This window comes from Empidonax traillii, unplaced genomic scaffold, assembly GCF_003031625.1.
Source record: "Empidonax traillii isolate 1590-97213 ecotype Southwest subspecies unplaced genomic scaffold, ASM303162v1 scaffold93:size1158651, whole genome shotgun sequence".
NCBI lineage: Eukaryota > Metazoa > Chordata > Aves > Passeriformes > Tyrannidae > Empidonax > Empidonax traillii.
This window is the reverse complement of record NW_020955286.1, coordinates 986,319-1,009,347: the sequence shown is the minus strand read 5'-3', so window position 1 is coordinate 1,009,347 and position 23,029 is coordinate 986,319. Positions and strand designations below refer to the sequence as shown.

Genomic DNA, 23,029 nt, shown 5'->3' with positions numbered 1-23,029 from the left:
CCAGCACCCCTATGTCCTTTTCTACTGGACCTCTTTCCAGCCACTCTGCTCCCAGCTTTTAGAGATGCCTGGGGTTGTTGTGGCCCAAGGGCAAGGCCTGGCTTCCAACTTCTTTTCTTCTGCTCTCCCTGCCTTCCATGCTTACCAGCTAGTAGACTTTCATTTCAGATTTGAGCTTGTATTCTTCTTCTCAGCTGAGGAATTTTTGGAGCAAGCATGAGAAGGAGTTGTTGAAAAATTGCTGGCTGTTTGCATAAGCGATATTCTTCAAGTGAGATTTTTATATAGTAGAACATAGGTTTTTCTAGGACTTGGTAAGCATACAGATCCACTTCACAAATGTGAAACAACGCTGGCTACTGTTTGCAGGCAGTGTTGAAATACCTATGCTGAAATGCAACATAGTCTTAACTCAGTCACAATTTCAGTAGCTCCTGCATGTATGTTCTGGATCTAGACTGCAAGCAGTATTGTTTGACTTCATCAGTGTCCCAGGGACATGGTATCTCCTTAGTTTCATTCTCTTGCTTGGGGAGCAGTGATAATATGTAGCTCCTGACCAGTATGTCAAGTTCCAAGTTATGTCCTGCTTCCTTGGTAAAGGCAAGTCATTTTCTCTGTTATTAGCACCAGGTGGTCCCCGTGCTAAGAAGTGCTATGTGGGAAAATATTTACAAGATGGACCAAATGAGGATTTTGTGGGCTTTATTGCAGAGAGAGACATTATTTTCTTAAGTGCCTGCCAGTGCCACCACCATACTTTTAGAGTCAGATGAGAATTTCTTTTGCCTTCAGGCTGCTCTTTGTACTCATAGAAAAACTGTCATGGCATAACTGCTCTGAGGGAAAGCTGCAAGAAACTCCAGAAGTTAGCAGTAGTAAAAAAAAAATTACTTCCTTCCCAAATGCAGAACTCACCAGAGATTAGAACTGCTTTTCTGGGGAGGGAAGAATGGTGCCTTATAAGTCAGCATGTGTGGAAAGAAAGAGTTCCCTAAAGCTAGTAATTTCTCATTTAAGGTCACTCTCCTTGCTCTTCTCTTTCTTTTTTGAAAGATGTGACTTTTTGCAAGCACAGAGATAGTAAGTAATGTGTGAGTATGCATAGCAGCTTGTAGAAGTAAGGATGCTTCTCCATTCAGATCTAGGAGCTATAGCTTGTAAAGCTGCTTTGCTTTATTTCAGCAGTAATATCTTGAATACTTCACAGTATGGAAAGAAGTGTCAGCTTTTCTGCAAGTGAGTAGTTTAGGAGTTTATACCTCTTTCTGCATTGAATCTCTACTGCCAACACTTTGTAGGACTCCTCATGGCGTGAATGAATGGTGATGCAAGACTTGGAATATTTAAGAGTGGTTTAATGGGGGAAAGGATTCTGCATCTTAAAAGACTGGGAGAATCTACAGGCACTCTTGCATACGTATGTGTATGTATGTAGACACTAAAATAAATACACTGTATACGCACGCACACTTTTATATATGCATACATTCCCTTGGTGTTTTTTGTGATTAACTATTTGCATCAATTTCAGGTAAGTATTCAGTTCAGAGAAGGAGATTGCAGCTCCACAAAAGGAAAGAAAAGAAGCACAAAGAGAATGAAGGAAGGAAAGTCAGAAGGAAATAAGAGGAGGAGGGCAAGTTTGGGATAGTTCGGGGAACTGGGTGAAATAAAGTAAAGAATGGAAGTGTAATTACATTTTCTTGCTTGAGGATAAAGAGTTCTTCGTTCTGTAATCAGACCAAAGATTATAATATAAAAAACTTCAGTAAAAACTGCAATACAAAAAAATTGGCTGAATAGGCATGTTTTCTTGGGGGGGAGGAGTATCACCTGGTACTGCAAATGGCCACAAGATAGATATTTAACTCCTGTACTTGGTACAGCACTGCAGTTGTTCTGTGTCTTCACAGATGGTAGCAAGTTTTCTTGGTCAGGCAAGCATGGAGAAAAAGTATTCTTCAGAATATTGTAAATATTTAAAATAATGATTGGGCAGCATTTGGAAGGAGCCAAATCATTTAAGCAGTTTACTCTATGACCCGAAGAAGCTTGATTGTATGATATTCTGACTTTTGCTGTCTTAAGTATGAGAGACTATTATTAAGGTGATAACTATCTCAACTTTTCTAAAGAAAATAGTTAATTAGATAGAATCTACAGTAGTGGATTGTGTAAAGGAAGTTTAATCTTACTTGAAAATGGAGGCAGGAAAGCTCTGCCATGTAAAAGCTTTTATCTCACACATAGTAAAAGAATAAATGATAGAGGTGGGTTCTGCCTTTGCCAAAATTCATTTTACAGAATTGCTAGTGGGAGGAATTCCTGGAGGCAACATTTAAAATAACCACCTGCTTAGCACTTTTTATTGGCCAGTGGAGATGTTGATTCTTTAATGGTTCTAAATGTTATAATGTAATCTCATTTGAGACTGAAGTGAAACTGTGTTGGCCGGAGCGCCATTGCTAAGTAGATACTCATTTTAAAAAAACAAAACAAAAACTGTTCCAGGATGCGTGTGAATACAGAGAGGATGACGAGCAGGTGGACATTGAGACCGTGGAGGAGCTTTCAGAGAAGATTAACATTGCCCGTCTGAAGGCCACAGCTGCTAAAATCGAACCTTCCAAACAGAAGTAAGCATCCTTGGAGAGCACTGCATTCAGTTGTGTATTTTATTGATGAGCTGACATCCAATGAACCCAGTAAGCAACAGGTTTAATGTGATGACAAGATAAAGCAAGGTTTCTGTCAGGCCTTCCTGAGCACTGGGGGCTTCCCGGTGTCTGTGAGGATGGTGCTGTCAGAACTAAGGGTAGTTTCAAGGTGAATCTTAGCCCTTTTTTTTCCCCTCTAGTTAATTTGTTTAAGGGGATGTGTTATCTAGTTATGTAAAATTATTGAGTGAATCGCCTTCCTTCCTGCAGACTGAATATGAGCGGGGTCATCATTGTTTTAAACGTGATTTTGCAAGCTCTGTTTATTCTTGCTGGTGGAATTTAGGCAGGAACAGTCATTGGGTTAATCCCTGACTCTGTAAATGAAGGCCTTGTCTTTTGGACCATTGCCCAGGCAAAGAAAGTACTTTCTTATTGACATATAGTCTGCTACGGTTGGATAGCTTGGCTTTACTTTTTGGTTGTTTGTTTTTGTTAATGTTGCTGCCCTTGCATTTATAGTGACAAATGCAAAGTAAAAACATGGCTTACTTGAGGTATGTAATAATAGTCATGGCTGTTTCTCAGTTGCACCAAACAAATTAATGGAGAATGTTTCATTTAATAGTTCTTTTCATTTGAAGAACTTTTTTGTAGAAACTTTGAAAAAACTGTTTATGCTGTATACCTCACAGATAGTTCCCTTCCCCCCCTACCTCCTTTTAAAGATGCAGCTCCACTTTTATCCTTAGATGGTGACTTTGCTTTAAATTGTGAAGATCTTTCAGTGATAAACAGATATCACGATTTGTAAAAAATATTTTTAAATGTGTGTGTTTTTTTGTTTTCTTGCAGCTCCTGAGATATGAGGAAGCTGTTGTTATTATATATTAGGATAGTAACAAATGTGAGGATTTTGATGGTGGTTCTTGGTGGGGGAAGGATTGCTCCGCCATCTATATTAAAATCTGTTTTCTTAAAAAATGTAACTTACCAAAACATAATTTAAAAAATTACTTTATACAGCTAACAGTCACAGGCTGAATTTATTCTCTTTGGCATATAGTGAAATACTTTGTCTTTAGCACTGTAAGATAATTGCACAGCTTTTTAGAACAGTTCAATTATTTCCAGGATAATGGCATTGGAGATAAGAGTTCACTTTCTTGAGAAAGTTCAACATTATCCTGCTTTCATGCAGTTATACAAAGAAAAGTTAATTTCAAGGCACCAAAATGAGCAATTCTGGACTGTTGGAATGTAGTTAATGAGAATAGAGTATATGAGATGAGTAGTGTTGGGAAAAACTTTTTACCTTTCTTCCAGATACCATCCTCCTAATTCTTCGGATGACACATTATCAGAAAAACATGCGAAGGTATATTTTGCTCTTCTCTTTCCTTTTGGTATCACATCTCCATTTTAAAGATAAATTTTCATCTCAGGGGCAACTCTTAATGTGATTTATCTGCCTTCCAGATACTTGTGATTAAATGCAAGAAACCAAATGTGTTTATGCAGGGAGGGTGCTCAGTCCATGTCTCATTAAAGCAAAAGGACTGCTGCTGGCATCAGTGGGCTTCAGATTCAGCTTTATCCATGGGAGAAATATCTGCATTTAATTTATGACTGTGTTTGCTTAGGTTTTGTGTTCTTGACATAAGCAATTTTTACATCACGCTAAAACTAATAAAGAAGAAATACTTTCATGTATAAGAAAACAGTATGTGGGATTATATAGACATAGCCTTGGGTGCAGGATTTCTGAAAACAAGAGTTTAAACAATATGTATTTAGGCAAGTTAAAGAGTCCTTTCAAACCAAAACTCATTGCAATCCTTCAGAATTTTCTGCTGTATTTGAGGGTGGCTTTGAAGCCAGCTTTGCTAACTGTCCGTAGTAACTATCTGTGATATATTTGATGTCAGCTCTGGAGCTACCTGCTGCAGTGGGGTGGGGCTTTGGGGTGTGGTGTGAACCTGGTGTATGTCTTACCTAAAGCAGACTGGTGTGTAAGCCTTTGCCTGAGACAAGGTGGGTTCCAGGTTGCTCTGCTTGTCTCACCTTTTCCACGAATCCTCCTCTCTGCCCTTATATTTACGTTGTAAGGCCCTCCCTTCAGAGGAACCTGATGCCCAACACAGGGGCAGATGCAGCTGTACTGTGCTCAAGTCTGTCTGTGAGGACAAAATGGATACTGAGAGACAGGTGTCAGGAGACAGTCTTCAGATTCCTTCTAAGGCCAGCAGGGTGAGGTTTGAAGCAGACCTAAAATTATCCAAAAACCTGCATTAATTTCTTCCCCGTTAAATAAATAGCATAATTCTACAAAACCCGTAAGAGTGCCGATGAAACAAACTTTCAAATCCATAGAGTTTAGTAATTTTGCTTGTTGTCTGACAGTGTTTCTAGAAATTTGAGCAAATTCAAAACCAGAGCCTGTTTGCCACGTTCTGTAACTTGGTGGATGTCTGGGATAAGTGTCAGTGCTGTGTTCAACATTCTTACTTAAATGTCTCTTGACCCCAACCCATATGAACCTATGAAAGATAAAGGAAATCAAAGTAGTTTAACTCTAGGGAAGAATTCAAGTCTCCTGTATTTGGTGTGATTATTTCATTTGTTAGTATTTTGACAAGCACACAACGAAAAATATTTGGCTCAAACACATGCGATTTTGCTGTAATCCTGTGGTTTATCTAAGTAGCCTTGTATAGCAAAAAATAAAAGCTTATAAATAGAAGGGACTCATGATCTTTTCCTTCAGGGTTGATGTAATTTTGTTGGTCACTTCTTTGGTCAGCATTTCATTTCTTACTGCGTGTGCTTCTGACTCTGAACTTTCATGAAGACGCAGTAGCAGGATAGCATGACGTGGAATCTTCAGGTGTCAGTAGAAATGTTGTAAAACTTGCATGCATTTGAACGTTGTTTGCCATTACGTTGCCTTTTTTATTTAACCTGGTCAATCTGATTACTTCTCCTGCAGAAACATCAGACCTGGAAAAGAAAGCTGAAGTCTCAGGCAGAAGCCTTTGCTCATTACCGCCAGACACACACAGCAAATGAACGTCGGCGACGCAATGAAATGAGAGGTCTCTTTGACAAGTTGAAGAAAGTTCTGGGGTTGCAGAACCTTCCCAAGGTCTCCAAATGCTACATTCTCAAGCAGGTAAGTATTTTGAAGCTTAAGTGGGGAAGAGAATCATTTAATCTGGACAGAGTAATTACGCTAGTATGACCTCACCAAGTGAGTCCCTGTGAATAGAAAACTTCTGTCCCCCTGCAGGACAATATCTGAAAGAATCTGTATTCCTAAAAGCTTAATCTTGATGACACAGACCCATGGTATTAGATTAGCCCTCTCCTTGTATTCCTTGTGAATAATGAAAGTTTAAGTCTTAATTCCTTAACAGTTTACTATGTACATCAGGGAATTTTGAAACCCATTGAAGGCTTATGTTTTTAATGCTGGAGAAGATAGCATTCCATTAGGTATCATACTAACACTAAAAACTTAATTGTAAAGATGTAAATGACAGGAAACAAAAATATAAGCTGTATATATATAATTATGCTTATCATCTGTAACTAGAAACTCGGGGATAAAGTCGGGATTTTTTCTTAAAAATTGTTGAACTTTGGAGGAGGGACAAATAAGATGTTTATCACTCTTCAGCCTGCATTTAGAGAAAGCTGGCATTCCATGGTACTTCACAAACTTTCTCTGAGTCCTGTTTTCTTGGGATTACAAAAATGTCTAATAACTTTTGTAAAGATTTCTGGGAAGGAAAATTATTTAATTATTTTTTATGTCACTGGTTTATAAATCAGTTCCCTCATACTTTTCTAGGCCTTTGAAGAAATCCAAGGACTGACAGATCAGGCAGATAAGTTTATTGCACAGAAGAGCTTACTGACACGCAGACGTGATTGTCTGATTCGAAAAGTATCCACGCTTTCAGGTGAGACTAGTTTTGGATACAAACTAGCTGTAATAGTGAAAGGAAACACTTTTAGGAGTGGGAATGGATGGAGTAATCTGTGGATCCAGGTGTGTCATTAGTTCACTTATAATTTAGACTCATTACAAAACAAAGATGTGCTAAGCCCTGACTCAGCGATAGCCTCTTCATGCTGATAAGCACTTCTTTTGTTTTCCATCATGCTCAAAGGAAGTGTGCTTTGAGCCACTGTCCTGGGTTTCTTTGGAAGAGTGGGAGTGACAAGTGGTGGTGTCAGTTCATTCTGTCATAAGTCAGTTCCTGAAATGGTTTTTGTGCTCAGTCCTTCACAATTGTACACAGCTGTCTTTGGTCAGTACCAAAACTGATTCCTTTCATAGCTTTGCAAGTAACTTTCCTTGTACTGCTTTTCCAAGAACCAGTGCTGGTAGTGTCTAGGAGGCAGCAGCTTGTCCGTAGAACAAAACTGCAGTAGAGTCTAAGCTGCTGCTCATCCAGGCATTTCAAACCAAAACTATGTTGTACTTACTGTGTTTTTCTGTCTCGTTTGGAGGTGTAGAAATGCTGTGACACATCTTCAGCCAGTGCCAAAATGTGTGAACAAACAAAATATTATTCCTGTAACCTTCTTACAGTCTGGGAATATAAACAGGAGAATACCCATAAAGTAGAAATGGAAGATACTTAAGTCTAGTGTGTTTATGTGACCAGTTCATGTATATTTGAGGTACTTGACAAAGAAAAAAAAAGTAAAAAGTATTTTAGGGAAGTCTAGTAATACAGAAATGTATGAGAGGCCTTTTGGGCAGGGAATGAAAGCAAGTAACTTCACAAAGTAGTTATCTGATCTTTTGCATTCCTAGTGAAGTACCTCAAATTTGATGAGGAAAAAGTCCTCTCTCAGGAGAGTTAGTTCAATATAGACATAAATACTAAGCAGAAAACAAGCTAGTATAGTTACTTCAACTTCGGTCATATTAAACCGTGTGCATCTGCAGAAAACAAATATAAAATTTGTGTGTTTATCCAAGGTTAAAATTTTCATGGCAAGGGTAAACTGTATGTGAATTTGAATAACAGGGTCCATTAGTCCAAGAAATTTCATCCTAGGTAAAGGTAACATTTTATCCACTGGTCGTTCATACATCATTAGAGACATGGGAGGATTTTTCGTAGCTTGTGGGTGTTTTTAAATAGTACTTGTTCAGCAAGAGCTTGTTCTTGTCCAAGCTGATTTCTGCTTATTAAAGTGACAAATTCTGAAATGTATTGAAGTTTCTGAAGGAAAAAATGATACTGGAATAAATAGGTAATTGCTTCCCTCTGATACTAAATATGCTATTTACTTGATGGGGATGGTGGTTATCTGTTATATAGTAATTGTATGGTGTCAACGGATTTTCAATTTTGTCTTCAGTGGTTTGGTTTTGGAAAAAGTTTGAAGATAGGCTGACTCTGTGATAATTTTTCTGTAGGAAAGACAGAGGAGGTTGTCCTCAAGAAGCTGGAATATATTTATGCCAAACAAAAAGCAATAGAAGCACAAAAAAAAAAGAAAGAACCCGAGCCAGAGAAATCTGCTGCAACCTCAACTGCTAGCACACAGCAAGAAGGATCCTCTGCTCCCCATAGAGAGCCGACCCAGATAGCAATGACAAATAGAAGAGGCAAGCCATTGATACTCGCCAGAAGAGGAGTCCGTGCCACAGGTGGGCTAAAAGGGATGTATGTTCTGCATAAGGGGTAGACAGACATTGAAGCAGCACCCCCTGCTGGGAGGGCAAAATACCAGGGGGCTTGTGCAGGCAGCCTCGCTCTTGGAACAGACTTGTGTATAGGACCAGGAAGTTTCCATATGATAGGTGTGGAAACCATTTGCTTTCAGTAAGAATGAGACCAACTCTACTGAGATCTTCAGATAAACATTAATGTTTGTCGAGTCCTGGGGAAGTTTGGCGTCAAAATTCAGATGTGATGATAGAACTTCCTTGTTTTCTTTGGACTGAACCAAGTTCCCTTTGTAATTTCAGCCAGACTGCTCTGGTATTTGATCTGAATGCCAGTCTGGAGAGTTAGGATTGTTACACTACATGAAGAGAGAGTTCAAACTGTCTCTAGCTGTGTAGGTGCAGTTCCTGGAGCCTGCATAGCTTCTGTAGCGGCTTTTATTCTGGGCTTTGTAAACCTTGTGGAGTTGCTTCCACAGCTGTACTTTATGCTGGATTGCAGGATGCTGTTTGCCATCAAGGGTGCTCTGCCAGAATAAATCAGTGTTTTACGTACTTCCTTTTTTACAGAGGACTCCTCAGCCTCTCTTACCCTAACTGCTGCAAGCGTCGTGATGACTCCACAGGGGCAGGTGCTTACACTGAAGAGCCCCCTGGTCTCAGGACAGGTAGCAGCTGTTCCTTCCACGCTGTTGCAAGCTGAGTTAAATCCTCGAGCTGTCGGTAATACCATGACAGCACAGCCAGGTATGATCATGTGAGAACATGTTAATGAATATCAGTATAATGCTGTTCATGGATGTGCATAGCAGTTTACAAAGTAATGTGTTACTTAATTTTTGCTTTAATTTTTCGGGGTTTTTTACAACATAACTGACTGATGTACAACCTGGCTCTTATAAGAGAGATTTGATGAAATTAATTCAAACTATCAATTTATCAACAGGTAAGTAAAACGTGTTACATTTTTGCTGTTCACAAATTAGATAAATGTAGGGAAGAATTCCTAATTGCATAACCAGTCTGTATTTCTATTTTTATACTTTAAGGTATTATTATAATAAGTAAAGCCTTATAATAAGTGAAGTCTTACCTAGAAGTGCACGGCTCTTATTTTCCAGGCTTAACTGAGTATCTGAAAGGCTCTTGTTTCCACCTCACCCCTCTTCCCCTTTCCTTGCATAAGGTATTACTTCTGTGATGATTCAGCTGCCAGGATCAACAGTTCCTGTCCAAGTAAAAGGAATCCTTACTAACTCTGCCATTCCCATTACACTGTCAACTGTTGCTGGAAATGCAGTGCCCTCAACAGCGGTATCAGCTACAGTGCCCCATTCAGGTAAGCTCTTTGTTTTCATGGATCTCTGTGCTTGCATGCAGGGTACATTATCCTTGCAAAACTGAAGGTAAATTGTTTTCTCACTAGGAGGTTATGATAAGTATTATTGTCTGGGTATTCAAAGAAAATCACTATTAAATGTTTCGAACTGTTTGGAGGGGCCTCTAGGGGATTACAGATGAGAGGTTTTTAACTTTCCTTCACCTCACTGAGCTTCTTTGCCCTCAGCAAAGTCAGAATAAATGGAGACTGAAATGTCTCCCTAGTGTAATGCATCCTCCTGGGGAAGCTGCAGTGCAGAGTGGTGGTGTGGCTGCTGAAAATCTCTGCCCATCCAGGCTCTTACTCTGGCACAACCCCTTCCCATACCTTGCCAGCTCTGCTGCCTGTGGGATGGCTGTTTTTCAAGACCCCATACTGGTAGTGGATCTAGGCATGGGTAGGTTCTTGCCAGCAGCGTGCTGCTCGCTGTCTGTTGTGTTTAAATCAAGCCACCCACTTTCTGCTTCACTGTAGTCGTTTGGTCACAGTGAAAAAGGAAAGTTCATTTCAGATTTGGAGCTGGGAAAAATCCGAGTGCTATTAACAGGGAACTGCTTGGAGACAGAAAATAAGTAATTGTTTAGTCCCTGAAATTCCTCTGTAGTGCACAAAACCACTACTGCAAGATATGAGCATAAAAGCAAAGCATGAAAACAGTAAGGGGGAAAATTGTCGTTCTGTTTTCCTTGTGCATCACCATCAGAACTCTAAGCATTACAGTTAGTTGCATTGTGCCAGGCTATTGAAAGACAGGACTGGGCAGGAAGTGCTGTGGAGCTTCCTCTTGTTCTACAAGTTGAAAATTAAGCAGCTGTGTTAAAGCTTCACTTGACCAAACCTATGTAATCACTTTAAATTGTGAATGGCAGTTTACTTGAGGAAGACCCGAGAGTGAGCAAATAATATTTAACTAGGAATTACCTTGCAGTTAACGTGTATCCTGATGGATGCTGCTTTATGTGATTTTGCAGAAAGTGAAGATTCATTCATGATGCCAAAGATTGTTAATGTAACATCACTGGCTGCTGAGGCAAGCATGAACCTAAACCTGAACCGAAACAAAAATTCCAATATAACAACAGCTGCAGGTACCCCAGCTTCTGAGAAATCTTTGGCTGTAGCCCCTCTTGAAACTAGGAAGAGTGATAGCATCCTTTCAGAAGAAACAGCCAAACCATGTCCAGGAGACAGTGGTGGAGATGGAAGAAATGCCACAGGTCCCACAAAAGTTTTCTTTGAAAATAAAGATGGCCTTCCACAACTCCGGAACATACCACGTGCAAGAGAACCTTCAGAGTCGTTCGGCAAAAAGCTCTGCATTGGTGAGTTTGTAGGAAGTCAAGCCAGGAGGAAAGACAGTGATCCTGGAGGAGAAAGATTAAAATCTAAAGAATTGCCATTCCATAAGCTGCAGATCAAAGATTCCAGGTTAGAAATGGAATTGAGGAAAGTAGCATCTGCAATGGAGGAAGCAGACCTGGATACAAGTGAGATACTGAGCAGTATTGAGGAGAGCGATGACACTGATGAAACCCTCACTTCGCTGCTCAATGAGATCGCCTTCCTCAATCAGCAGCTGAATGACGACGCTTCAACTATGTCAGAACTGCCCACCACTCTCAACTCAGATTTCTCTCGTAAAGATACAGAAGCTCGTCGGGGAACAGCCAGTGATCTCTCTTCTGCAGATGGGTCTTCCTTCCAGTTTGGCCATTTGGGAGGCAGTTTTAAGGACCTTTCTGAAGTTCCAGAGGGTGGTGGCTCTTTAAGCCCTCTCCTGCTGCACCTGGAAGATGATGACCTTAGTGATGGGGACAAGACCTCTGGGGAGCCTTCAGCTGAAGCAGATGTCTTAAAGATAGTGATAGGTGCTGAAATGAAGAATCCACTTTCCAATCTCTCTGTAACCAGTGGTGGGAATGGCAAAACCGTAACAACCTTGTCAGATACCACTAATGTGACTCCACCAGTTTTGCAGATGAAAACTAATCCGGAAGCCAGTAACGCTGAAACTTCATGGAGGCCCATGCCCAAGCTGGCACCACTGGGTTTGAAAGTGGCAAGTCTGCCAGTGGACTCAGAAGGGCAGAGTAATAAAGTGATGCCCTTATTGGCACCTGTAGTTGCAAAACTGGCACCTAGTGGGGTAAAAACTTCATTACCTGCAACCCTTCAAGAAGGACAGGATAACAAAGTGATGCCCACGTTAGCACCTGTGGCTACGAAATTGAATACTACTGGGACTTTGCCTTCAAATTCAGCAGGCAAATAAACGAAGGTGTTTTTTATCAGAGACTGGAATGGAGATGTGGGGCAGTGTGAGCCGGTGTCATTGTTCAGCAGCCTCCATTGTTGGCAACACTTGTTTTCTGTATGGCATTAACACTCTGTTCATCTGAGGGGCAGGCCCCAAACTGAGAAATAAGTGTTATGAAACTTTAAGCATGTTGATGTATTTTTACCTCACTGTTTTGTTCTGGGTGTTCTCCTTCCCCTTCTCAAAAACAAATAAGATGATCTATAACCATTGCTGGGCACATGGTATCCTCCCAAAATTGGGTCCTTCACAGAAATAGTTTTTCGAAGGACTGAGAAACTGAGGCTGTTGAAAGAGATTTTTTTTTTTTTCCCTCTCCCCAGTAGGGAGGCAGCTTACTTGTTGGGAAAAAAATCTGGATTACTTGTTTTTATACCAGGTAAATTATCTATGCAGAAATGGCATTGTTCACATTTGCTGGTTTTAGTATTTGCAGAATATGATAAAAGTGCAGAAATCAGGTTGTGGTTACTCTCAAAGTTTTTAAGTGAAAGGGAAATCTGAGACTGTGCAGAGGACTGAAGTGCAAAGGATTTTTTTCTTTGGTGCTAGATAGTTCTCTAGCAGATATTTTTTTTAGGAGCTTATGCACAGAAAATTTTAATAAATGTCTATAACTCTCACTGCTTGGGGAAGAAAAATATATTTCCCAGTGTAATTAGAAGTAGGACGGTATGTTAACTTTAATAAAACTGTCCTCACTTTCTCCTCCTGCTCCCGGACAAGTACTCCCTCCTTTAAAGATTAGGGCATCTGTAAGGAAAAATTACAGAGAGTTGAAAGAAAGTGTGGGCACCCCATTGCTGCGTCTTTAAATACATTTCTGAAGTAGCTTGAGTGTTTTCGCAGTTCCTGGTTTTTTTCCTTCTGTCATTCTTCAAGATGTATGTGGTGGCTAGGAGTGTTGATAACCAAGTGTTGCTTTGGAAAAATACAGAACACTTTCAGGACTGTTGTAGCTTAGCATAAGTGAGCAAGGTGTATATGTGAATGTATATATGAAAATATGTGTATAGCTTTCCAAACCTTTCATTTCTTTATGAATTCAGGAAAGGTACTCAGAGGTTTCTCACTGCATTTGCACAAGCTGTGTATAGCAAAAAAAGTCAACAAAAATGCTCATTACCAGGGAAATAGGGCAGTATTGAATCACGAGATGTATTTTTTATTCTTCTCTACCACTGCTTACTCAATAACCTGTAGATGCTCTTCACTGCTCAACTGTTGGATGTGAAGGGCCTGCAGACTGTAAAGATATTTATATTTTTGTACACAGTTTCTGTTTTCATAATTTTCTTGACAAATGAAGTTTTCAGCCTAGGAGAGAGGATTTGTTAATGAGTGTAAACACAATCTTTTCCTATCAGGTTTGTAAATATAAGTTGTGGTATGCTTGGGGGGCTTCTTAACTGCTCCAAAAAGGTAAAAAGTATTGCCATGAAAATTGAAAATTATACAGAATTTGATGGTGCATTTTGCATTATGTTTAGGAAGGTAATTCCATGTCTTACTGTTCCAGCAACAGCAGCTGGGATCCCCCCCCCCCACCCTCCAAATGCCCCATCTTTGGTGATGCAGTAATACAGGAATTTCATCTTCCCAGCACTGAGGTTGTGCAGGTGTTGTGAGTGATGTTCTTCCACAGTTAGGGAGCAGTGTTTGTACACAGAGCAAACATGTGCCCTGTTCAGTAAGCTGCGTTTTCCGGATCCATGTCTGCATTAGATCCATCAGGGAATACACGTATCCTGGGTGTTTCCTCATCTCTTTAGTAGCTTATATAGGAGAACTTATAGGAGAAAAGCCGTTCAAGCATTTGAAGCATAAAGTTACTCCAGAGACTACATAAAAAAGGTTCTTCACCTGGCCATTCTAAACAGTGTGTTAGAAAGCAGTTACATACAACTCTCTGTTGCCTTTTGCATATTTAATAATATTTGGTGCAAGTCCTGCATTAGTGATTTGGAAAAGAGAGTTTAGGTCATTATGAGAGTCCTGCAGGGTCTTACAGTTGTCACTGAATGCCTTAGGAAAGGGGATTTACAATCCCAGGAAGTACTTCGACATACATTGCTTATTATTAAGGAATTTTAACCTTATTTTAAACCAATAGAAATCTGGAGTAACTAAAGTAGTTTACTAGCACTACATCAGACTTAAATGTTATTTATTGGGGAATCTGGTTCTGAGCATTTCCAATAGGCTGAAGTTGCTTATTTTTTTACTTGTGGCAGTTTGTTTTGCCAGTAAATTTTATTCTTCCTGTATGAGAAAGAGCAACCAGACCTGTGCTGTGATTCCTTTTAAATTCCTAATCACTGACCCTTCTCTCTGTACCTCACTGTTTTATGGTTCCAAATAGCTAATTTTAGTTAGCACACAGAATTGTGTGCTTTCTGTGGGACGGAGAAGACTGTAACTTACCATGAGAATTGATCAAACATGATCTAAAATAAATGCTGTACTTTTGAGGATGTTCTGTCCATTATCATGTAGTGTGAAATTCCTGGATGTATTTACTGCTTGGCGTTGGGCAGTAAGAAATTTTACTGCAATAAAAATGTACTGTGTAAAGGTGACAGCAAAAATTTTTGGCCCCTGAATGTGATTACTAAATGAACTAAAGAGAGCCCCCCAGTTTTGCTGCAAAAGTTGGTAGTTGGTGCAGTTCCAAGAAGGATCTGTGACGGGTTCTTCCGGTCAACAAAACATGTTCGAAATGCTCTCGGTTTTTGCTCATTTCACTCTCATGTATTTTTTGCTATGAATGTTTTGCTATGAATTTAAATGATGACTTTCTTTTGCTCTTCCCTTGAGCTCCCAAACCTTTTAAAAATTATACATGCTGTCATTTGTGGCAATAATCATAGAATATGACATCTACTGAGAAGATTCTGGAATCAAGAGAACAAAGGAAACCCCTGCAAGGCGCACGCTCTCACTAGACCAAGAGACCTGGAGATTTTCTTTGTTTTTTACACATCTGTAAATAGACTGGAATGTTTTTAAGAATATAATGAAATGTCAGATTTAGCTTTTTTCCTTTTATATATTAAAATATATCTTTCCCTTTTTTTTGCTTTTGAAAAATTGATATTTTTGTAGAAATCTAACAGTACAAGACTCTTAACTGTATGTGAGGGACAAAGTGTAAAACTAAAATAAACCAATCAAGGTCGACTAGAAACTGGCTTTGAAAGTTTGTTATAGGGAGGGAGAGGGAGCAGAAATGATGTGGTGGCATGTGCTGTTGGTGACACGTGGCACTGGACCTGAGCAAGCGACACACACAAATGCTCTGAGGCAGAAGTTCTGGCAGCACAAACATCTGTGTTTTGGTTCAAATGATCAGACAACTTGGAGGAGATCTCTCCCTTTAGTCTTGAGCAGTGTGCAGGAAATATCATCATTTGTAAGAAGGGATTTTGACTTGCTGAGTGCAGAAAAGGTACTGAAGGGCTTTATTTTCACCGAGGTGCATCCTGAGCAGGAAGCCAAGAGGCCTAATGTTTGATCATGGTGCAAAAAGAAAAAAAAAAAAACAACAGTTGAAAGATTAAATGCACATAAAAGCACTCTCCAGATGCCTTCCCTCAACCCCAAACTTGGTTTTATCCTTTGTATCTGTTTCCTTTAGAGAAGTTCAATACCAGAGCTGTCCTAATGGGAACAGGTCTGTAGATCTGCCTTCAAATGAAGTGTTAGAGGAGAGGCTTTGTAAGAAAAAATAGATAAAAATGCTTGTAATGAGTTGCTGTCTATTGCTTTTATATCCATTAAATGAGAGATAATGCACTTGGAAATGTGTTTAGGGGGAGGTGTTTTGAGTTTTTTTTATTTTCTGTTCTCTAGTAAACATCTTTAAATGAGCAAGTTACAGACTTGAGGTTCTGAGGTACAGGCCTGAGCAGAGATACTGCAGAATTTATTGTTTTTTAAAGAGGAAGATCAGATCTCACAGGAGAGAATGAATAAAAATAGGTGACAGAGTCAATGTGTTTTTGAAAACTTCTGATGAAACCCTTCAGGAAGGCCTCATCCCACTACTTCTTGTTTTAAGGGGTAAAGTTACTTCTTGGAATATAAAGGAATATAAGCATAAGGTACATCCAGTCAGGCTTGCAATGAAAAAAGCTTTCCAGTAGTCTCATGATCTGTGCTGGGGACCTGTGTTCTCCAGCATATTCATTGTGTTCTTGGAAATACAGATGATGGTACAAATAATCTCTGTCGACTATGAAAAGTTACAGGGAGCTTTGCAGTAACTGATTCTAAAGCCAGGTTTGAGTCCATAAATTCAACCCAGATATAAGCAGGAGCAGTTTGTCCATAATTAGCCATGAATGGAATCTAAGTTAATTACTATTATTTGGGGTCATGGTGCTGGAGGAATTGTGATGCCATTTGTTGTCACTTAAACTCAGTGTCTATTTGCCTTTTTAACTGCTGCTGCAGAATAAGAAGGCATCATTGCACCACTGTATACTTGCTTCTTCCTGTTAATTTGGATTTTGTGTTGCCTCAGATGGCAACAACCCTTGTTGTCCATCATGTGTCTCTTGGTTTTTGGAGGCCCGTGACAGGTGAGAGCTTTTTTGAAGGTGTCCTCTTCACTCTGAAACAGAATTCTACTGCTAGAAAGATTTAGTCTCCACTTGTCTGAAAGTCTTTTCTGATGAAGATAAAAGCCTCAGTCTGTCCTCCTCACCAGCCACCTGGGCCTCACAGGCTGCCAGCACAAACCTCCCGTAGAGTATTTCAAGCAACTGGAAAGTCTTTTGCCCCAGGCTTCCAGCACATTCGCAGTGTCCCACAGCTTCCAGCACATTCATCAGTGCAAGCACATCCTGTTGCCAGTGAGGCCTCTGGGACCTACGGCTGTGTCAGGAATCCACTTGTGCATCCATCCAGCAGCCTGAGGTGTGTGACCTGTGTTGGTGCAGGGATGCCCCTGCTGTCTCCTGTTTCAGTGGGGCTGCTCTCTAACAGCCCCTTGCTGGCAGCAGGGTTCCTGTGATACGAAGCACAAGCAAAGACCTCTCCTTGCTTTAATGATTCCATAACTGGAACCACTTACCTGATTCATCTGGCTCTTGTGAGGGTTTCAGTTTCTGTAGAACCGTCAGTGTACAGGACTCTGGTTCCTCAAGGTTACAGCTATTGGCCCTGGCTCTCCTCTGGTGAAGAGCAGATGCTGGAAATCAAAGTGGAGGTGACATTTTAACCATCTGTCCCTGCACACTCCTCAGCTCTCAGCATGGCAGTAACAGCCAGCTGGACCAGGATCCCTGCCTGTGTGAGATGTGGATGTGAAGGGGGTGTCTCTCAGTGGGCAGCCATGCATATCTGGCCCCAGTCAGAGCTGCATGGGTGTGAACAGGGATCAGTTTGTCCTCTGCCAGCTCTGAGGAGGAGGAGAGGGGCTTTTCTGCCTGCTTTTGACTTCCTTTCCCTTCCCTGGCTAGCCCAGGGCTCCTTGTAGTTCCCCCGCGCAGCGCAGAGCGGTGCCCCTGGGAAGCGCTGCGGCGTGCTGTGCCTCGTGGGCTGGAACCAGGCAATTAAAGAGCAGCTAAAAAAAGATACACAGCAAACATAAGCTGTGTGCCATTTTTAGTGGCTTTCAGCAGCGATTAACTCCTTAGGCAACAGCTGTATGAAACAACTTGCCTGGCTCTTCCTGGTCTTTCCCTCTGAACAAATCTGTGGCCTGCTGGGGCAGATCTGCTCACTGCCGAGCAGGGAGCCCCGCAGGACTGCAGCTCTGCCCGGGCTTCTCCAGTGCACGGAGCTGTAGGGGCACTAAGTTTTTAGGCAAGGTCTGTAGGCTGGCATGGGTTTGCAGAGCTTATGTTAGCAATGGGCTCCAGTTTGCAGCTGAGGCTCCTCAGCACTGCAAGGAAATAAAACACTTTAGGCTGCTGAGGTGCCACTGGACCTGGAAAATGGACTTCGGATCCTTGGACCTTGGGATCTAGTGATCTTTCATGTTACTAGACAAAAAATGTAAAATAACCCCAGTGTTATTAGCGGTCATCTTGAAAAAAGGGGCCAGAGTTTGTTTTCTAAATTGTGCTGGATCCAACCTACAGAAAAAACTAAAAGGGGGGATGAATGCATTACAAGCTCGCTGGTTTATGGAATAGCACAATGTGTTTTCAGCCCATGGGGATGGGATGATTGATGACCCCTGCCCTTCCCCTGGATCTTCTGCAGTGTTAAAATATGATCAAGACTTGGTTGATTTGTAGCTACTTGACTGTTCTGTTTAACAAGAAGCCCATTAATTAGCAGGACAGTAAGAGCTTTACAGGTGTTTTCAGAACAGCATACTGCTGTTCCACTGAAGGACTGAGAACGGCTGTCGCAGCAGCACGTGCTGCCGTAGCCTCCAGTTCAACGCCTGGCCAGGATTTCCTGCAGCAGTAAGAGGAGAAGGGCGGGTCTGTGCTGGAGCTGACGGGGTAGTTTGGCAGAAGCAACTGAGGAAGCTGCTGCCAGCTCTTGCACCACCCATCCCTTGCTGCCTCCATGGTACCCTGTGTGCCAGACCCCCTGGCAGGAGCTGCACAAGTTGCTCTCAACCTGAGGATCAGGTGCTCCTCTTTCTCCCCTTCTTCCATCGGTCCTTCTGCCTGCTCGGGCCTGGACCTCTGAGCCCCATCCTCTGCATGAAGAAAACGGGCTCAGACCCTGCTGCTTCCCACACTCCACCCTGGCCTGCCAGGACACACACACACAGCTGGGCACCTCAAAGCCCAGGCCTGTGGCTACGCTTCTGACACTAAGTCAGCTGCTAAACATATACTGAGTTTTCTCTTCTGAGAGCAAGACTGGGGCAGTCTCCCAGTGGCAGGGCTACAGCAGAGCCCTGCTGGTCCTGGTGAGTATTCTGGTTTCCTTCAGGAGCTGCCTAGTATGCCTTATTCTGCAGCAAGCAAATGCACATCACCCCCATTCGCATCGGCACAGTCAGAGCTCACCTGAGCAGCAGTGTAACACCAATCCCTCTGCTCCCTTCTGCTTTCCTCTGGCTTTCTCTGCCCTCTGCATGGCTGAGGATTTGCCAGATGTACTCTTTTATTCACATGCACCCTAAGGTGTCTTAAAACGGTGGTAAAATTTTTGAAGGGATCCTGGAGTTCCTTACTAGGTTGCTTTTCTTCTGAACGAAAAGGCCCAGTGGAGACAAGGTGTCTGGTTTCTTTGGGTAAACAGCAGCTAAAGGTGCCTCTTCCTGCAGGAGCTTCTTGTTGCTTGGCACAGATGAAGCTGTGCTGTCCTTGGCCATGAGCCCTTGGCCCCCACCCCTTCCCCATGGGGGCACAACTCTCAGTTAGACAGCTTTGTCTATCCCTGCCTAAGCCTGAGGCATAGACAGCACTGAGCTTTGAAAAGGTGTGAGCTAATGCTGTGCCTTATTTCTGAGACATGCTGGGCCTGGACTTTACTATAAAACATTATGTAGCCAAAGTAAAACATGATTTGATCAACCATTAGTGTCCCTTTGGGGCCTGGCTGGAGTCATGTTTTGTAAGCTCAGCCTTGTAAAGGTAGCAGAGCCTGGACAAGGCTCCCTGTGTCGAGTCAGCCCTGTGTGGGAGCAGGATGCAAGGGTGGAGGGAAGGCTGGTGGGAGCCCCCACAGCACAAGCCCCTTGGATGCAAGGGGAGGGCAGCTGCTGGCTTGGTTGAGGTTCACTGGGTTTGGGCCATGTGGGAGGTGGTGGTGGGGCCCACTGACCCCTACTAGGTCCCCTCTGATAAGGGGACAGGTTATGGGGCTGGATAAATTAATATGGGCCAAGCTTCAGCAGACTTAAAACACGTGAACATTTCCACATAGGAGATGGATAACACAGCAGTAGGATTTTCCTGTTCTGGTTATCTTGATACCTTTTCTAATGATGTAGATCTTATGTGATCATGTTTTAACTTGCGTTAAGGTGACTGGCTGCAAAAGCATGACAGAAAAAGGAAGTGCTGGCAAATCTTTTGCTATAATAATGATTAACTTCTGTTCCCCAACCAGTGGTCTCACTTCTAGGTTACAATGACTCTTTGGTTTTAAAAAATGGCTCAGGCGGACTTGCAGCTCGTGACTGCTTTTGCGAAGCTTTGAGTTTACTTCCTCAGCTTTTGAATGTCCATGGCAAAAAAAATCTCACCCCACAAATGTTTTGTGGTTCTGATATATGGGGCAATCAACTTGAACCGGGAAGCTTAGTCTTCAGGAAGAAATTTTAATAAATGGCTCCCACCAGGCAAGCTGAACTGATGGCAGCCACAGTGGGAATTGTTACTACTGTGCTCCAGTGTAGACAAGGCCTCATTGTCTGGCTATGACGGGGAAAATGTCCGGTTTCACAAACTTTGCTGAGCAAGGGAGAAAATAATTATATTCCAGATCGGCTTACAAGGGGCACATTCATGTTTGAAAGAAAACCTGATTTTCATAGGCTGAAGAAGAGAACCGTAACTGCCAAAGGGAAAAGCCAGCGGCTTTGGTGACCTATTAAAATTGCATCAAGTCAGAAGTTATTCCTGGCTACAGGTGGGTCCCAGGGGGCTGGATCCTTGCCTCTGGCTGAGAGGCAGGCAGTGCAAGTGGAAAGCAGTCCTCTGCCTCTGGAGCTGCTCTGTGAGCTGCCGGCACCCGGGCATGGCAGAAGCAAAGCCCCTGCTGTGGCTGGAGAGGGAGCCGTCGGTGCAGCTGCGTCGTGCTCGGGCCCTGACACCCTCGTGTCTCCGAGCTCCTGAACGGGCATTTGCTGGGGCAGAAGCTGTGGTGGTAGAGTCGCGCATCCCCATCCTCTGCCTGCCGACTCAGGAGGCGGCAGGGACCTTGGAGCAGGTCAAGGCAGTGCCGTGTGCCTCCCATAAGTCACAAACCCGTGTGGGCTCCCCGGCACTGCTCGCCTGAGGGGAGATGCCATGTCACAGGAGCGCCACTGCCTCAAAATTGCCTATTTTCAACTCCCAGTTACTGCAGTTGAGATTTCATTTGCAGTATTTGAGCAAAACATTGGAAGCATTTTGCTTCATGTGCTTTTACTTAGAAGACCACAGGGCAAATGGTGAAGGAATACATTTTACATCCCTGGGCTGGCTGTGCTGAGCCCCATGCAGCCGGCCCAGGCTGCTGACTGGCTGCCTCCCACCAGCACTGGGAGTATTTGCTGAAGCCATTTTGGTTGTCTTCCCAAGGGGAAGGATGTAATTATCTTCTTTTTGCAAGATTGCATGTAATTTTTTCATCTCTATCTTAGGAAAAAAAACCTGAAATGAAGCAGAAAGGAACTGTGCAACAAGCTGATAACCTATTAATTCTTCCATCAGATTGAAAGCAAAGCTTGAATAAATCTAGTACTATAAAGCTTGGATTTTTGTGAGCATTTCTCTTAGGGAAGTGTGCACTCTCGTCTTTGCAGGAAGCTGCAACACCAGCATAAACCCAGTTTGTTGTCATGGCAATGTCAGTAGTTGCTTTCTCTGTATGCCAAACCATAGGGACTCATAGAATCATAGGAAAATTTAGGTGGGAAGGGCCCTCTGGAGATCTATAGTCCACTCTCCTGCCTAGGCACGGTCATTAATGAGATCAAACCAGGCTGATCAGGTCTTACTCCATCCAGGACTTAAAAATCTTAAGGGATGGACATGGTACCTCCTCCCTGGGCAACACTTCTAGGTGTTATTACCAGCCTTCTAGCCTTCCTAATTCCATCATTCTGAGAATAATATTTGGGTTTCCTGTGTCCTCAAAGGAGGAGTGTCCCTTCCACTTTGGTTTCTTTCTCTGACTGCAGGGTTGCTGCACCTTGCTTCATTGCTTATAAACATACTAGCTCAGGCCACACCACTATCTTGCATTCTCTTATCTGCTGAGGTTTTTGATGACATGGTGATAAACTTATCACCGTGACATCTGAAGAGTTTCTCCTGTGAACTTAAGATCTGGCTATACTTTTATATATACCTCTCAGTCAGCCAGATGACTAATGGGCTGTGTTTTCTTGTACGTGACATTTGTTTTCAGCCCACGTTGGCATTGCTTTAGGAAAACAGCCCTAGTCAGACCGGTATCCACACATTAGCAATGGGAACAAACGTATCCATCCATACAATTTAAATGTGCGCTTGACTGCTCTTCGGATACACTTAAAAGCACACAAATCTTACCATTAATCTCCGTCCTTCCTATTTGTTGTCATCTATGTAAAGTGCGCTGTACTAAAGAAAGGAGAGAACACGTGTGTTTGTGTGTGTCCTTGTCCTGAAGGGCACTCACTTGCCAATTCTCTTTTGACTGGATTGTTTTGTGAGTTTTGTGTTTCACTCTTCTCCTGCTGGTATCGTATTTAGTATACCATGCCCTGTCCAAGGACCAACTGCTGTCCAAGGTTTGTCTGGTTTAATTGAGTTATGGTTGCCATGGGCAGTGGAAAGGTCAGATTTCACTCTGCATGGTGAATTCTGCAAGCCGAGAAGGAGGAGGAAACCTGGTTCTCAAAGTCTGTGTCAAGGAGCCAGGCATTGAACAGACAGGGGTTTTGAAAAAAGGGGTGTATGGTAATCTGTACCCTACTTCCCAAGGAAATGAAGCTGGGGCTATGTACCAAATTTAGGCTTATTGGAAAACCCCAGCTCCACAACCAAGTGCCACAGCTCTTTTTGTGCCTATCTCCATGCCATCTCCTGCTTAGTGGACAGAGTCTCCTCTGGGACAGAAATGTGCTTCACCTCTCACCAAATTCCTGTTCCAAATTCCTATTCCAAATTCCTCCTACCAAATTCCTCTCAGAGAGTCTCTCTAGGGAACCGAGCACAGGCAAAGGGACTGATATCAACTGTGCACTTCTAGGTAGGGCTGGACAGGATACCAGCAATGGGTCAGGAAAAACACAAATAGATGCAGTGCCAGCATTTCTGTTATTGGGTTTCCAAACAACATGACATTAGTTTGCATTTCATCCCTTGGGC

The 23,029-nt window shown here is 42.3% G+C and overlaps 1 protein-coding gene across 7 annotated transcripts in view; it reads left to right on the top strand.

Moving 5' to 3' along the window:
• The window catches only part of MGA (MAX dimerization protein MGA), a 61,733-nt gene extending 46,496 nt beyond the window's left edge, over positions 1–15,237 (top strand). For 5 of the 7 annotated variants that reach the window (XM_027881714.1, XM_027881713.1, XM_027881716.1 and 2 more), the window contains 8 exons: positions 2,515–2,639; positions 3,987–4,038; positions 5,647–5,832; positions 6,514–6,625; positions 8,101–8,334; positions 8,923–9,099; positions 9,539–9,691; positions 10,705–15,237. In XM_027881714.1, the coding sequence (XP_027737515.1) occupies positions 2,515–2,639; positions 3,987–4,038; positions 5,647–5,832; positions 6,514–6,625; positions 8,101–8,334; positions 8,923–9,099; positions 9,539–9,691; positions 10,705–12,005 (2,340 nt within the window). In that variant the 3' untranslated portion in view covers positions 12,006–15,237. The remainder of the gene's footprint in view (positions 1–2,514; positions 2,640–3,986; positions 4,039–5,646; positions 5,833–6,513; positions 6,626–8,100; positions 8,335–8,922; positions 9,100–9,538; positions 9,692–10,704) is intronic. The other 2 variants (XM_027881718.1, XM_027881719.1) reach the window with 2 other exon arrangements.
• The last annotated feature ends 7,792 nt before the right edge of the window (positions 15,238–23,029 follow it).